At 35.6% G+C, this 16,354-nt stretch overlaps 1 protein-coding gene across 2 annotated transcripts in view; it reads left to right on the top strand.

Annotated features, from left to right (window-relative positions):
• GLRX3 (glutaredoxin 3) overlaps positions 1 to 14,279 on the top strand; it is a 32,497-nt gene extending 18,218 nt beyond the window's left edge. For both annotated transcript variants that reach the window (XM_005299659.4, XM_065552188.1), the window contains exons 5-11: positions 5,885 to 6,057; positions 6,214 to 6,275; positions 10,149 to 10,206; positions 10,758 to 10,810; positions 12,462 to 12,501; positions 12,613 to 12,705; positions 14,008 to 14,279. In XM_005299659.4, coding sequence (XP_005299716.1) covers positions 5,885 to 6,057; positions 6,214 to 6,275; positions 10,149 to 10,206; positions 10,758 to 10,810; positions 12,462 to 12,501; positions 12,613 to 12,705; positions 14,008 to 14,058 — 530 coding nt within the window. In that variant the 3' untranslated portion in view covers positions 14,059 to 14,279. The remainder of the gene's footprint in view (positions 1 to 5,884; positions 6,058 to 6,213; positions 6,276 to 10,148; positions 10,207 to 10,757; positions 10,811 to 12,461; positions 12,502 to 12,612; positions 12,706 to 14,007) is intronic.
• Positions 14,280 to 16,354: the final 2,075 nt, after the last annotated feature.

Below are 16,354 nucleotides of genomic sequence, written 5' to 3'. Positions count from 1 at the left end.
CCCCAGTATGTTACAGTGAATGGGAGATGGAGTGGATTGATTTAAATCAGTGATTTATATCATAGATTTTAAACATGATTTAAATCAGCAAGAAAAAAACCTTGATTTAAATAAATGATTTTAATTTTGTTTTGAATTTGTACTTGTTATTTTCTACAAGAAAAGTTTATTCTCATCTGTTAGTAACCATTAAAACGTTGATCCGCAACCAACTGTAGCCTTTACAGTAAATTTGGTCCTTTTTTGCTAACCAGAGCATCTACTATATCTGTTGACATTTATTTAAGCAACTATATAGCTTAACATATGTATTCAGATTCTTAGTTTTTACATTTTTCATTATGTTAGAAAATGGCGAATGACACATTTCTTATGTCATTTAGTTAACTAATAAACTACTTAAAAGTGCTGTTTGTATATTTAATTACATTCCAAATTCCATCCCAGTGGAGTTTTATATAAAAGTACCTTAAATGTGCTGGATGCAGAAAAACAAAATAAGTTTATCCATACATTTCTTAATCAAAGAAACTATTATCTTAGTGTATTGAACTTGATTGTTTCTGATCACCATGTTGTTCCAAATTTAGGACTAGAAAGTGTCCTCTGCTTACACCTCCTTTTTTATTCATAGCTTGAAAGAGGAAATCAAGCTTTCCTGCTTTCTCGGCTCCCAATCTGTTTCCCAACTTCGTATGAACTAGTCATTGGACTGAACTAGTTGAATAAATTGAAATGAAAAAAATATTCTCTTTTACCTGCAGAGGAAGCTACTGCTGTCAGAAGCTAGTATAGCACTTCAATGAACTCTTGGTTCCAGGTGCTTAGGCACTGACTTCCACCAGTTCTGTGGTTTGACTTCTTTTAAAACATTATTTTAAACTTCCTTTAAAACACTGGCACACAGACGCCAAAAACTGGATTGTCCGAGGAAAACTTGGATGGGTGGCAACCCTAGTTTAGGTCTTAACATAGGTTGTCATAATTTCAAATTTAACTTTAAATAGTCTTTTTTATAGAGAAAAATGTATTTAATTTAAATACATTTTTTAAATTCACTCTGATGGGAGAATATAGATTAGAACTGTTTTGTTTATTTTAAAATCACAATCTCCATTTTTTAGTGTTTGTATTTCATTTGCATATACTCGGTATGCCAGTGAAATGTCTTAGTTTTCATAATTATAGTGTCGGAGACAGTTACTACTATAGTGTAGGTTAAGTAAAAGTTTTCACTTTGACCCTTCTGCTTTGACAACAACTTTGAAACCTTTATAAGAACACCCCTTGTATCAAAACAGCTTGAAGGTAGGCATGAGCTTTTGCAAATCGCACACTGAGCTTTTAAAAGGTTATTTCTTTACATGTATATGAGGCTAATTTTAACAACGTAATCATAGAACATCAGGGTTGGAAGAGACCTCAGGAGGTCATCTAGTCCAACCCCCTGCTCAAAGCAGGACCAATCCCCAACTAAATCATCCCAGCCAGGGTTTCGTCAAGCCTGACCTTAAAAACCTCTATGGAAGGAGATTCCACCACCTCTCTAGGTAATCCATTCCAGTGCTTCACCACCCTCCTAGTGAAAAAGTTTTTCCTAATATCCAACCTAATCCTCCCCCACTGCAACTTGAGACCATTACTCCTTGTTCTGTCATCTGGTACCACTGAGAACAGTTTAGATTCCATCCTCTTTGGAACCTCCTTTCAGGTAGTTGAAAGCAGCTATCAAATCCCCTCTTATTCTTCTCTTCTGCAGACTAAACAATCCCAGTTCCCTCAGCCTCTCCTCATAAGTCATGTGCTCCAGTCCCCCAATCATTTTTGTTGCCCTCCGCTGGACTTTTTCCAATTTTTCCAAATCCTTCTTGAAGTGTGGGGCCCAAAACTGGACACAGTACTCCAGATGAGGCCTCACCAATGTCGAATAGAGGGGAATGATCACGTCCCTCAATCTGCTGGCAATGCCCCTACTTATACAGCCCAAAATTCCATTAGCCTTCTTAGCTCCCTCATTCAGTAAGGGGCCCACAGTTTTCTTGACTTTCTTCTTGTTGCTAACATACCTGAAGAAACCCTTCTTGTTACTCTTAACATCCCTTGCTAGCTGCAACTCTGAGTGTGATTTGGCCTTCCTGATTTCACTCCTGCATGCCTGAGCAATATTTTTATACTCCTCCCTGGTCATTTGTCCAATCTTCCACTTCTTGTAAACTTCTTTTTTGTGTTTTAAGATCAGCAAGGATTTCACTGTTAAGCCAAGCTGGTCGCCTGCCATATTTACTATTCTTTCTACACAGCGGGATGGTTTGTTCCTGCAACCTCAATAAGGATTCTTTAAAATACAACCAGCTCTCCTGGACTCCTTTCCCCCTCATGTTATTCTCCCAGGGGATCCTGCCCATCAGTTCCCTGAGGGAGTCAAAGTCTGCTTTTCTGAAGTCCAGGGTCCGTATTCTGCTGCTGTCCTTTCTTCCTTGTGTCGGGATCCTGAACTCAACCATCTCATGGTCACTGCCTTCCAGGTTCCCATCCACTTTTGCTTCCCCTACTAATTCTTCCCTGTTTGCGAGCAGCAGGTCAAGAAGAGCTCTGCCCCTAGTTGGTTCCTCCAGCACTTGCACCAGAAAATTGTCCCCTACACTTTCCAAAAACTTCCTGGATTGTGTGTGCACTGCTGTATTGCTCTCCCAGCAGATATCAGGGTGATTGAAGTCTCCCATGAGAATCAGGGCCTGCGATCTAGTAACTTGTTAGTTGCTGGAAGAAAGCCTTGTCCACCTCATCCCCCTGGTCTAGTGGTCGATAGCAGACTCCCACCACGACATCACCTTTGTTGCTCACACTTCTAAACTTAATCTAGAGACTCTCAGGTTTTTCTGCAGTTTCATACCGGAGCTCTGAGTAGTCATACTGCTCTCTTACATACAGTGCAACTCCCCCCACCTTTTCTCCCCGGCCTGTCCTTCCTGAACAGTTTATATCCATCCATGACAGTACTCCAGTCATGTGAGTTATCCCACCAAGTCTCTGTTATTCCAATCACATTATAGTTCCTTGACCCGTGCCAGGACTTCCAGTTCTCCCTGCTTGTTTCCAAAGCTTCTTGCATTTGTGTATAGGCACGTAAGATAACTTGCTGATCGTCCCGCTTTCTCAGTATGAGACAGGAGTCCTCCCCTCTTGCGCTCCCCTGCTCGTGCGTAATGAAGTGTACTGAATGTGTATGTGGGCTGAGGCGGAGGTTCAGCGGAAATACATTATTTCACAGAGGGGACTCAACCAAGTTTAAACATAAGAGATTAAGTGAGCATTGAGAGTGCATGGTTAAGTGCTCAGAAAAGCAGGAAAAGCCGAAATCAAGATTACACACAGAGTTTTGGCTCTTTGGTGCATTTGCATAAAAGAATCTCTAATTATACAACCATGCACTGTAATATTGTACAATATTTTTTCAAACTTGCACAGATTTTGTACTATATACTACTGTCACACATTCTATGAAAAATACACAGTGAGCTCTTTTTACTTACATAGTACAGAATTATGTATTAAAATCAAGATTATCAGTGAAAATTTGCAGTTGTATATAGGATTGCCTGGGTTTGTAACTAAGATTGAAGAGAAGTTAATTTAGTAGTTAGTCCAATTCAGCAGATAAGATACTTAAGATAGAATGTGGTGTTGGTTGGTGATAAAAATCTATAGTATTCTGGTGCTGGCAGAGTTATTAAAATAGGCATACCTTTTAATGAGAAGAGAGCTTACCATATTAAAAAGGCTAAATTGTCAAAGATCAAACTGGTTTGTTATGACAATGGCATTAGATAAGTAAAAAGAATGTAAAATAATTACAAGATGCTCCATGTGGTTATCCAAGGATGAATATAGTTGTGAACAAACTCTATTTTGAGAGAGACAACAGATTTGAAATGATAGATGAGTGCCCTTGGCGACTGGTGTGGAACCCTCTCCTGTGGTGGGATATGGAATCTTTTTTTGTAGTTAATCATTACTTCATTGAGAGAGTCTACTTCAGTATGGTGTTGAGTGAAGTCTGTTCCCTTGGCCATGTGTTCACTGGCTGTTGTATCGTGTTGCTACACGTGTAAATCTTGTTTCAGGAGATTTTTGGACTGCGACTGCATTGGTTTGCTTGTTTCATTGGTATTACAATTTTATTTATTCTCATTAACAGTATAAAGTATATAGTGGCATTTATGGCTGTCTGGATATACTTACATTTTGTTCACACTTTAATTCTTTGTTTACATATATGGCGTTTTTTCAGACATTCAACCTAAATCTTTTGTTATGAAAGTAAAGCTGTATTGGTACTTTTCCCCTAAGCATAACATTTCCATTCTGCTACTTTAACCCTTAAAAATGAAACACAACCAGTCTATCTTTCTAGTCTGCATAATTGCCTATAGCTAAAATGAAGCTTTTTCTCAGCCTTGTTCAATAGAAATGAGTTAATATATTGACAACAGAATAACCATCAGCAATCACCGTTAGCTGTTTACTAATGAACTCCCAGATGAATGAGAAATTTCAGAGTCCATGTTTTTACTTCAGGCTGTACATGAACTTAACACTTAGATGTCATACATATACATATCAGTACCTCATCTCAACAAATTGCAGATCATGCAAACTGCAGAAAACTGTAGTGCAAATCCATATTTAAAAAATTAAGTGATCTTGCAAGTTGAAATCAAATAATAGTTATTTGTATGTGACAGTCTGGTTATTTTTATTTAAGAATTCCTTTTGTTCCGTTTATTAAAGAAATGTAAAAAAAAAAAAAGTCCAAATAGTGAAAATGTTCAAAATCTACTTTTCAGTTTTAGTAATCTTAGAATGATGATGGTGGTTATGACAGAAGATTTTTCAAAATGATCTCTAGCTAGTCCCTTTTTTAGTGTAAAACATGGTTTATTATGCATACGGAACGTTAAGTTTTGTGTACAGTATTGTAAAAAGTTAATGCGTGTGTGAAGACTGGGATACATTCATTATTGTATATTTTCTTAGAACAAAGAAATTATGAAAAGAAACATTTTCTGTAAAACAGACTACATAATAGGGTGTTTTAAATCCCATATTTTATAAATCTAATGTCCAGGACTTACTTTCTCATTAGCACATTATCAGAAGAAAAGTACAAGACTTCATAGTACCTAATAAAAAGTGTCACAAGTACAATAAAATATGTACTCTTGTGAATGTAAATACTTAAAAAACGCAGCCAGAAAAAGGCCATTTTAAAAGTCAAACTACTGCAACCCAATAGGCATAGTTCCCGTGCTCTTTAGCCAGTCAGTTTCAACTAATTCAAACTATTGGTGTTTGGGGGAGACAGGCAGTAGCTGGAGGGAGAAAACAAGAAGAGCTGCAGGAATGTAAAGTATGTGTGTGAGGGGAAGAGAATGGGAAGCAGAAGATGTGGAGGAGGGCAAAGAGTATCTTTTCTTTTGGATGCAGAAGGAAGGAGGAGGACTAGACAAGTCAGAGACTAGGGAAATAGATTTCTTTGAGGTTTAATCATAAGATGTTCCACCAAAATGTAGTACACTAAAGTTACTGAATGTAATTGTTTATGCAGGCAGACTTCAGACATACGTACTGTATAGATACTTAGGCTTAATAATCGCAATAATAAAACCATTTTTATTCATTGTCTTTTTTGTTTTATCATGTTAATACTCTCAAATAAGAAAAAGAAACACACTAGAACCTTGTAGGGAGCGGTTATTGTCTGAATGATCTGTAGTACATTTTTTAACCAAATAAATTTTCATATAGCCATGAGAGCATTTTATTTAAAAATAGATATAATTTAAATTAATCACCGCCTAACTGATATCCTCTTTATATCCAGGTTTCAGCAGACAAATGGTGGAGATTCTTAACAAACATAACATTATGTTTAGCAGTTTTGATATTTTTTCTGATGAAGAAGTACGTCAAGGACTGAAAACATACTCTAATTGGCCTACTTATCCACAGTTGTATGTAGCTGGAGAGCTTATAGGTGGACTGGATATTGTTAAGGTTAGAAATTGAGAAATCTGCATCTTTTTTATATTTTGCATGTTTTTAAAAGTAAGTGTGTGTGTGTATATGTGTGTGTGTCTGTGTGTGTGTGTATATATATATAATATAATGTATAAAACCATCTCTTTCTAAATCTGAACACCTGTTTTTCAGGAACTGGAGGCTTCTGGAGAACTGGACACAATCTGTCCCAAGGCACACAAATTGGAAGACAAGTATGATGCATTATATCTTTATTTTAGCAGCCTGTTTAGAGGCAACATCCATAGTCTGACTCTCAGAAATACATCAACACTTAAAAAGTAAATTACTGTAATGCTGCAATCTTTCATTTGAAGTAATTGAATCTTTTAGTTATCTCTTCAATTGTAGATAACATGGGTGATGGTATATAGAAGTAAACATTTGGGTATGCTGTTTTGGAGGGATTTACTTAGACTACAAGTTTTATTACATTTAAAATCGGACACAGATTTCCTCCCGTCTCCTTTCTTGAATAACAACTAGTTTTTTAAGAAAGGAAACATAGGTAAATCCTTTTATAGAAAATGTATCTCTACAAGTAACTTTTTTTAACCAGACTGTCACATACAAATTTTGAATCTGATTGGGTATAGATTTGATTACTATGGTGTCAGTACAGTATAATTATGTAGCCTCGCTCCCCACTCTTCAGTTCCAACTGTTGTCTCCTTTGACATTATGTGCTTTTTAGTGATGCATTGTGGGTTTTTAATCTCCCAAGGCAGACCTAATATCTAGAAGCCAGTCTGGCCTCTTGAGTCTTCCCATTTGAGCACATGCTCTGTTTAAATTTGGCTGCTCCACTAAGCCAAGCCTGGTAACCAAACCAATCATAAGCTCTAAATATGTGAAGCATCTTCCTATTTTATAGCAATAGCTAGCAAGTAGTGGGAATTTGTTTCTCATCTTATTTAGACAGGAAAGAGGAAGCTAAATGATCAAGTTACATCTATTCTCTGAAGGCAAATATTGACACACACGTACCTACTCATAGTCTGAGGTTGGTGATACTGGGTATCTATAAAGCTCTGGAAGTGTCTGATCCCAACTGTCAAAGAAGCATTGGTAAACCACGCTTGGGAAATAGCATATAATGCAAACTACAGTAGAACCTCAGAGTTATGAACATCTCAGGAATGTAGGTTGTTCGTAACTCTGAAATGTTTGTAATGCTGAACAAACCGTTATGGTTGTTCTTTCAAAAGTTTACAACTGAACATTGACTTAATTCAGCTGTGAAACTTTACTATGCAGAAGAAAAATGCTGCTTTTAACTATCTTAATTTAAATGAAAGAAGCACAGAAACACTTTCTTGTAAAATCTTTTTTAAATTTTCCCTTTATTTTTATTTTTTTTAGTAGTTTAACACAGTACTGTACTGTATTTGCTTTTTTGTCTCTGCTGTTGCCTGATTGCATACTTCTGGTTCCAAATGAGACGTGTGCTTGACTGGTCAGTTTGTAACTTCGGTTTTCATAACTCTGAAGTTCTACTGTATTATAATAAAGCACTGGTAGGCTGCACAGTTAAATACTTACAAATCAGAACATGCAAAAGTTAGATGAGAGCATACCCTTTAATTTACTCTTTGTGCTTAATACTCATATTATTTGAATAATATGATAATGCAATATGTTTTTTTTTCAAGTTTTAGTTACTCATTTTGGCCTTGATTCTGCAGTCAAATATATTCAGATATAGCATTATGCTGTATTATAGTGTCTGACCCCTCCAGATCTGATTACAGGATAAGGGCTATATTTTGTACTACTCTGTGTGTGTGTGTGTGTGTGTGTGTGTGTGTGTGTGTGTGTGTGTGTGTGTATATATATAAGTAGAAGTACTTGAAAATATTGGTAGGAAAATACACAGTAACATAAACTTCAGTAGACTACAGAAACAATAATAAAATAATGTGATAATGAACAGCACTATGTTTTGTCATGGGTAAGGGTAATAAACACTGAAATATTTCAGTAATACCAGGACAAACCCTTGCTTATGAGCTCTTAAATGTCTGCACAGAGCTAACAGACCTTTTATTTTTAATCTTAAAAAAAAAAAAACAAAAAAAAAAACAAAAAAAAAACCCAAACACCTCTTTACAGCAAACTACATGGAACTCAAACTATCTTGAGGATAAAGAGCTTAACCTGCATTTTTGGGATTTGAACCATTAGCTCCAAGGAGACTCAATATTTGAAACCTAATGTTTCGACTACTGAGCGAGCCATCCCCTCTAGCAAAACTGACTGGTTCCATTGGGTGATGAGTTATACCTTCTGAGTCACTTTCTTTTTAAATGGAATTTTTTTGGCAGGAGGTGCTTTTGCTGGTCTTCTCCTTCCCCCGTGCCAACTTGCAGGCTCTGAAATTAATTCCTAATTTGTACCGTCCAATTCATGCTTTGTTTTCTGCTTTGCTTAGCCTTTGAAGCAAAAACAATTAGTTTCTTTTCTCCATTAGTCATAATATGAGATGTCACTTCTTCCATCTCTGAAAAGGATGCTTATACAGGATCTAAATATGTTTTAATGAAGTCAACTTAAGATTGGTTCAGGTGGATGCCTCAGTAAAGAAGCAACGAGAGCTGTAAGACAAGGATTTTAAATCTTCATTCATTCTGATACTTTAACTCTGGCAAAATGGCAATTGTCCATTCACTGTGCAGGACAGTCATAGAACTCCTATTCATAGAGCTAGGCTAGAAGTTCTAGATCCACTCCAATCTTTGTCTCATTACATTATTGTACTCATCTTGAAACAGTTGAGTTTGTTGCCCAGCTTAATTTTCAGCTTTCCATAGCTGTCTTCCAGCTTCCCAGTTTTCCTTTGAAAACCAAAGCGTATTTTTACAGCACTGTAATTAAACTTTTTACATTTTGCACTTGTGAATCTCTGGCCAATTGACTTCTGTGGTCAACGCAGAAGGGAAAGTCCCTCAACAGAACAGTGGCAACCTAGGTGTTTGACCGTGCTACTCTTTCTCTTTGCTAAATGTGACTATAATGAAATTCTACCCCTTTAGAGGATCAGAGAGCTGCAGCTGGCTCCCTACGGCCCCTACTCTCCACTCATTCAAGCAAAGAATTAAACCTAATGGGAAATTAAAAATAAAATAAAATGGAGCATATTTTCTACAACCTGGCAGCTCTTTTAGAAGTTCATAAAATTTGATGCCCTATTTTATCAGATGTTGTGGGACTTTAATGTTCTGTATATGACCCGTCAAAATTCCTGATGGAGAATTTGGGGAAAGAGGTTGTTATGAACCTGTAAAAATGTTATGGAACAGTAAATTCTTAGCAAGCAAGCAACCAAAAATATTAAAATACCATCTCAACTGAAATGGGTTTGACTATTGGATGTCAGTCATAACTTTTCGTAGAGTACTAGCAAAGACTTTATCTAATGATGTATGAGAAGAAGATGAATCACTAATAGCTAGGTTCTGCATTTGAAATATTGTGTATAGATTACATATCTGTAACTGTGCAGTGTTATGTCCTGGGACCAACACTGCTACTATAGAGACAAGCTAGGTTCAGTAATATCTTTTATTGGGCCAACTTCTGTTGGTGAGAGACAAGCTTTTGAGCTTACACAAAGCTCTTCTTCAGGTCTTCCAAAGAGAGCATTATTGTGTAAATTCGAAAGCTTGTCTCTCTCACCAACAGAAGTTGGCCCAGTAAAAGTATTACCTCACCCACCTTGTCTTTCTGATACCTGTGATTAGATACACAGATATCTGGATATTGTATTAAAAATATCTCCAATTCAATATGGAATTTTCCCCTTAAGTTTGCTGCATCTAGGTGTTTTCAGTTTAATCTGGAAAAAATAATTGTTGCTTTAAAAGTAATATGGTTTACAGTGGCTTAGGGAGAGAATGAAATAGAATGGAATATAAATAAATTCAGTTGTTTATAATGCAGCTTTAAATGTATCTACTAAACCTATAAATTATCTTCCTATCTTATATGTATGTTACTGAAGAAGTAGATCAAAAGTATGGTTAATAATTGAACTGAGATATTTCATATAATTTTTTCCCCTATTTTAGACTTAAAGTCCTGACAAACAAAGCTTCAGTGATGCTGTTTATGAAAGGAAACAAGCAGGTAAAGATCTCCAAAATGGTTTCATTGTAATTTCTTTTGATGCTCACATCTGCAGGGAAGGGACCGTTAAACCTCTCTTCTTTTTGGCAACTGAAATTGGAGTGATATCAGGAAGTTATCTGTCTGACTTGCTTCTACAGACCGTGCAAAGCAATCTATAATTTATCTGACAGTTATCAGTACCTCAGCTGAGCACATTGCTGTGGTGATGCAATCATCTCACTAAAACTTTAGTTACATTCATCAGCTTCATCTACATTATTTATACTGTTTGTATTTGAATTGTCTCCCCCTTCTGGTTTTAGTCTAAAATTGCTCTATGAAGTTAAACTTGGCAGAGCAAATGTAATGTAGCTGTTAAAAGGTGATTGGGGAAGGAGGACAGCAGAGAGAGTGCACATCAAGAAGGGTTATTTCTTAGAAATAAAACAGATTAATTGGGTTGTGATATGAGAATCTGGAAGCTGGAATTTTCTTGGCTTAAGAACTTTAAAACTTCATAAAACTTGAAAGATAGTGTTGTAGTCTAATAAGTCTTTCTCTCATTTTAGATGGCAAAATGTGGATTCAGCAAGCAAATTATAGAAATCCTAAACAGCACTGGGTATGTAGCTATAATTTAAGAGATAACAGCTTTGTAATGAATAAAAGTGCAGTGTTTATAAGTAAACTTAAAAGGTGGAAAAACACCAGGTAGCAATAGTAAATTGAATCATTCTAATGGAGAATGGCTTTCTCTCTCACCTAAAAATGTATTTATAAACATTTAAAAGAGGTATCGTATTAATGCCCTAAAAATAGAAGGCTTTAGTGGAAAGAGAAACGGATAGAGGGAGATGCCTGGTATGGTGACTGAGTTCACAGTACATTTAGTATAAGATTAACATCTGCCACTGGTGATTGCCAGAATGTGGGAGGCAGTTTAAGCACACTCAAAGGTCTGTTGAACAAGTTCTCTGTCTAATCATATTAGTGAATTACTCCTCCTGATTATTGCTGGACATGTAACTCTCTTGTTCTGCGTGAGACGTTGCATAATGCAAATAGTTGCTAGTTAATTCAAATCCATAATTGTTGCTGGCTATTTAGTTCAATAATCACTGGAGAGATGGAAAAGCAGCTGGCATTTGATAATTGTAATAAAAATGGAACTTGTATCCCTACTTAAAGTTATTTGGCTACTAAAAGAAATGCAGTGAGTACACTATATGCCACATACTTTCAAATTTAAATAATGAAAAGTAACTACTTAGCTTGGTGGTAGCTCAGCTAACTAACAGCAAGCACTGTGAATGTCCTTCTCATCCTCTCCTCTTTGCAATCTGATTGTTGACTACAAAAATCCTTGCAATTCTTCTAGAATTCCCTTTTGCCCACAATAAACATGGCTGCCTCAAATTCTGAGTGTCTTGCCATGCCTAATGTCTGATTTCCCGTCTTCCCCTACAGCTCCTTGTCCCTTGAGAATTGCTTAACAGCTTCGCCCCTTGAATAATTCCATTTAAAAAAAATTATATTGTCTTATTTCTCTAGTTAGATGTGTGACTAGCAAGGGTAATCAACAATATTTATGGCCCTATGAATCAACTGAGAGCAGTAGCCAATCAGAATGGAGATTTGTAGAGTTCAGAAACACCTCATACAAATCCCTGCCTGTTTCAATGCCCATCAGCCAATCAGAGCATAAGAATTTGCCTACTGTCTGGTGTTTATGAAATAACTCTAGGAATTAACAACAAAATAAGTGTACCATTATGGATCAGTAACTTTGCCTGAGACCATTTCATGTCTGTATAATAGTTTATTTTGGTGTCTAAAACTTTTTCTATTCTTAAGCAGTGTGTTGATGAACCGAATGATTTTTAATATCACATATATTTTGCACACTTAAAGCACATACTCAGTTTTTCTTGTGTAACATGTCACTCTGTCTAGTCAGCGTAAGTAGCCATTCAATGAAATTGGGTATTTTTTGGTCTATACTAACTTTTGATTTTAATGTAGATGCTAAAAAAGTTGTAGTATCCGTAAAATAAGTAGTGTGTCACTCGGAGTATTTAATGGGTAATTACCAGATGTCCCGCTTAAGTAGCTGACTTTCTGCAGTCTCTTGCTTGTAGATTATAAATAGAGATCTTGTGAGAGTCTCCTTATGGATGGTGGCTATCTGGTAGTTTGAAAACAAATAAATGTGTTATGTTTTTGTGGGTATTATGTTGCAAAAATTTATAATTCATTTTCATCTTTCTTTATAGAGTTGATTATGAGACATTTGACATATTAGAGGATGAAGAGGTAAGTCTGAGTCTTTATCTCGTCCCCTCCGCCCCACAGATGTCACTGTTATGTCTACTACACTACTAAAGCTGCCGTTAAGAGCCTTAAAGTTAAGATTATTTTCCTTAGGTGCGGCAAGGATTAAAAACATATTCAAACTGGCCAACATACCCTCAGTTGTACGTGAAAGGTGAACTTGTTGGCGGGCTGGATATTGTTAAGGTAAGCAGGTGGCGACTCCTATTTAAAATGTAAATTGACTTTTCTAGTGTGAACTTCTAAAAAAATATTTTCTAACTGCCATATACATAAGCTCCTATGTAATGGCCTTAGATTTTAAAATGGAATGACTTGGTTGGTTTTACTATGACTACCATTATTTCAACATATGGTTGAAAGGAGCTTTTAAATCTCCAGCATGCTCACATACTCTGATATAGCAATGAAATGTATTTTCTTGACAGCAGTCAGCTACCTTTACTGTAAAGACCATTTTTACCCTGTGGGTGCATTGTTACAGGTTTCATTTGCTTTTTAGTTTTACTTTTGACATTGCTCTTCTCAAATAAGGTGGTGAGACATTTTTCCTAGCAAACTGTCTCATTCCTGAAAAAAAGTAAGGTTTATTGTAGTATTTTGAACAGACCCCGAAGCAACAAAAATAGATCTGCATTTGTTACTGTGTTTTTTGATTTTTGTAACAGAGCAGGCAAAGTCTCCTAAACCCCTAATACTCCTGAGTTTATTCTTGTCTGAATGTTTTATAGCCAGTACAGATTGTAACTCCTGGGAAGATATAATCGATACATCCCATTTAGCTCTGAAAATAATGTGATGTTACTTAAATTATATAGATGATTTTTTAAAATTTTATTTACTTACCACAATTTTGGGTTAACTCATACATTGATCAATAAGTATAATTTTGAGCATCAAAGAAGTTGGAATGTGTTATACTCACCAGTAATTTTTGAAAAATAAACAGCTGTATTGGACTACCTGTTATTGAGAGCTCACTTTAGTGATGCATTCTACTGACATATGCATGTTACAGTAATTTGAAGATGTTATAAAATGACTGTGAATATGCACGAATATTCTGCTTGTAGATATTTTCCATATACAGCTAAGAAAAACAGAACATTTCACACTAACTGAACCAGATTGAATGACTTATAATTTGAACTAAATTTAACTAACCAGACTAGGGAATACGTAAATTATAATTTACGCCAGTTCATGGTTTGAAACTTTAACAAATTCTATTGATGGATCATGATTTTTTTTATTTTCCTTTGTGTAGCATGTTGGGTGTCTTATGTTCTGTAAAACTTTTTTTAAATACAGAATTACAAAAATTAATTACTTGTGGTTGAGAGGGACCTCTAGTGGGTTATTTAGTCTATTTCCTCCTGAATAGTGGACAGTTTCACTTTTTTGTCTGAAAATCATCCTTGTTGAATTTGTCAGCGGTAATTACAAAATATACATGCCCCGAGTTACTATTCTATAATTTCTTTACAGGAACTAAAGGAAAATGGTGAATTGTTATCTATTCTGAAGGGAGAAAATTAATGCAAATGGACATGAATGCTAATGATGGGAACTGAAATACTGCAAGAAATGATTCATTTATTGATTACGTTGGAGCAATCAGCAATGGAGTGGGAGTAATTAAAAGCTTCTGACTTGCTCTTATACTTCACAAAGTCATGCTAGATCTATATGTTAAAGTAATTTTTCACCAAAAATACAAAATTGTATCGACATCTTCAATTAAAATGGAATGTTAAACATTTTTGTTTTCATTGCACTTTTTGTAAATATAAGTATATTCATTTTACCTAGACAGTTTAGTTTAGTGTAAACTGTCCCCCACAATTCACCTATCTTATACATTTTAATCCTTTACAGTACTTAGTTTGTGGGCATATAACTCTCATTAGAAGAACATATGTTGTGACAGACAGCATACCTATTGTCTGTGTCTCTAATTGTATTTTTAATGTCCAGTGAGCAAGAAAACCTTTATCCAGAGTACTACTATTAAGTCATTATTAATGAGCTTCAGTTGTACAGTATCTCCATTGTCTAAGCAGTTACAGCAATTGTTTGCTAACTTCCGATGTTCTTCAGCCTGGTTAATCCTGGTTTTTGCTTTAAACATATTTAAATTAAGATGGAGATTTAAGCCAGTAAACTTGAAGTTAAGGCTATTCTGGTGTACCCTTGGTGGTGCTGCTGCTGTTAGAAAGGAATAAAGTAGCTACTTCCTTCCTATGAGATTTCTCAACAGTTCATATTGTTCTTCTCTCTTAAGTCTCTGTACCTGGAGGACTCTTTATTTTCTTGTTTTAATCCTTGTTTGGAGACCTGTGGTCTCAATTCTTCCACTCAATGGCAAAAGACTTTCTTTCTTCAATCATAATTGAATGGACAGGGGAAAAAAGTCCAGGAAACTAACCTATGTGCCTAAGCACAGCTTTACCATTTAAATCAGAAGTACAGCGTTTAATGCTCAAAAATCATCTTGGAAAATAAAATCCTCTGTCCACTGAAAAAAATGCAGCAACGGCAATGCAAGAATCCTTAAAATTGATGAGGCAGATGTATCTCAGTGCTGACCTGAAAGGGCCCCTTCCGTAAGTGAAAAAGTATTCAGTATCCAGATCAGTTCAATCCTTGTCAGATTTGCTGAAACTAACAAGGTTGTCTCTTGTGGTAGTTTGAATTTTGTGATGGCATCTAGGAATTGAAGTGAGACCACCAACTCATTTCACATAAGCCACCTAATGGTAATAAGATGGTATCTGGTAGCAACTTTCAGTCGCTATCAACCTGGGCTGGATTTGATTTGATAACCTATAAGGTGGGGCAAATTTTGAGTCTAAACCACTTGGCAGCATTTTATGGGTTTACATTTTTATTGCTGCTTCTAAGTAGTATTTATTTACATTATTAAATCCTTAAAAATGATTGCTATTTAATTCTATCAAAATATGAATAGTATGGGAATTATTTTGACAATTTTAAAATATTGTTTGTTTATGATTGAAAAATCAGTTTTAATCTCATAACAGGAAATCATGTCTCTGTCATGAAAACAAGCTTTAATTAATCTCTTAGGTATTTCTTGCTAGTAATCATTGCCTACCTCATTAAAGAAAATTATACCAAAAAGTACTATCCCTGTGGTCAAATTAGGTTTTAGAAACTTTAAACCAAGATTAAATACAAAATTCAATTTATTTTGCAGTGCTTTTAAAAATTAGTGTTTCCTTCAAAATTCAATACAGCAGAGTTTAACTAAACTGTGTACCTTATAATCTGCACAAAATATTGGTGGTCTTTGCCCATTTTTCTGCAAAGACTTAATAAGGGATGCATTGAATTTTCATATTAAGATTTCATCATTTTACAAAATGCTATGTTATTTTTACTCGTATAGAGTGAATTATTATTGAACTAAAACTAAAATGACAGATGCGGAGGACCATGTGGCTGGGACAGAGATATCCCTTAGGGGGGGATTTATTAATGGAGATTCTCTATGTCCTAGTAAGGAGGAGAGGATGGAAGATGATAAAATACAGGTAGGATCTGATGAGAAACAGTCAAATGAAAAAAAGTCCCATTCAGTTATATCATGCTAATAGCAGACAACTAAAAAGTGACAAGTTTTTAAAGTGCTTATATACCAATGCTAGGAGTCTAAATAATAAGATGGGTGAACTAGAGTGCCTCATATTAATGAGGGTATTGATATAATAGGCATCACAAAAACTTGGTGGAATGAAGATAATCAATGGGACAGTAATACCAGGGTACAAAATATATTGGAAGGACAGAACAGGATGTGCTGCTGGAGGAG

Source organism: Chrysemys picta, chromosome 7, assembly GCF_011386835.1.
Source record: "Chrysemys picta bellii isolate R12L10 chromosome 7, ASM1138683v2, whole genome shotgun sequence".
NCBI lineage: Eukaryota > Metazoa > Chordata > Testudines > Emydidae > Chrysemys > Chrysemys picta.
This window is presented reverse-complemented; position numbering and strand designations above follow the sequence as displayed.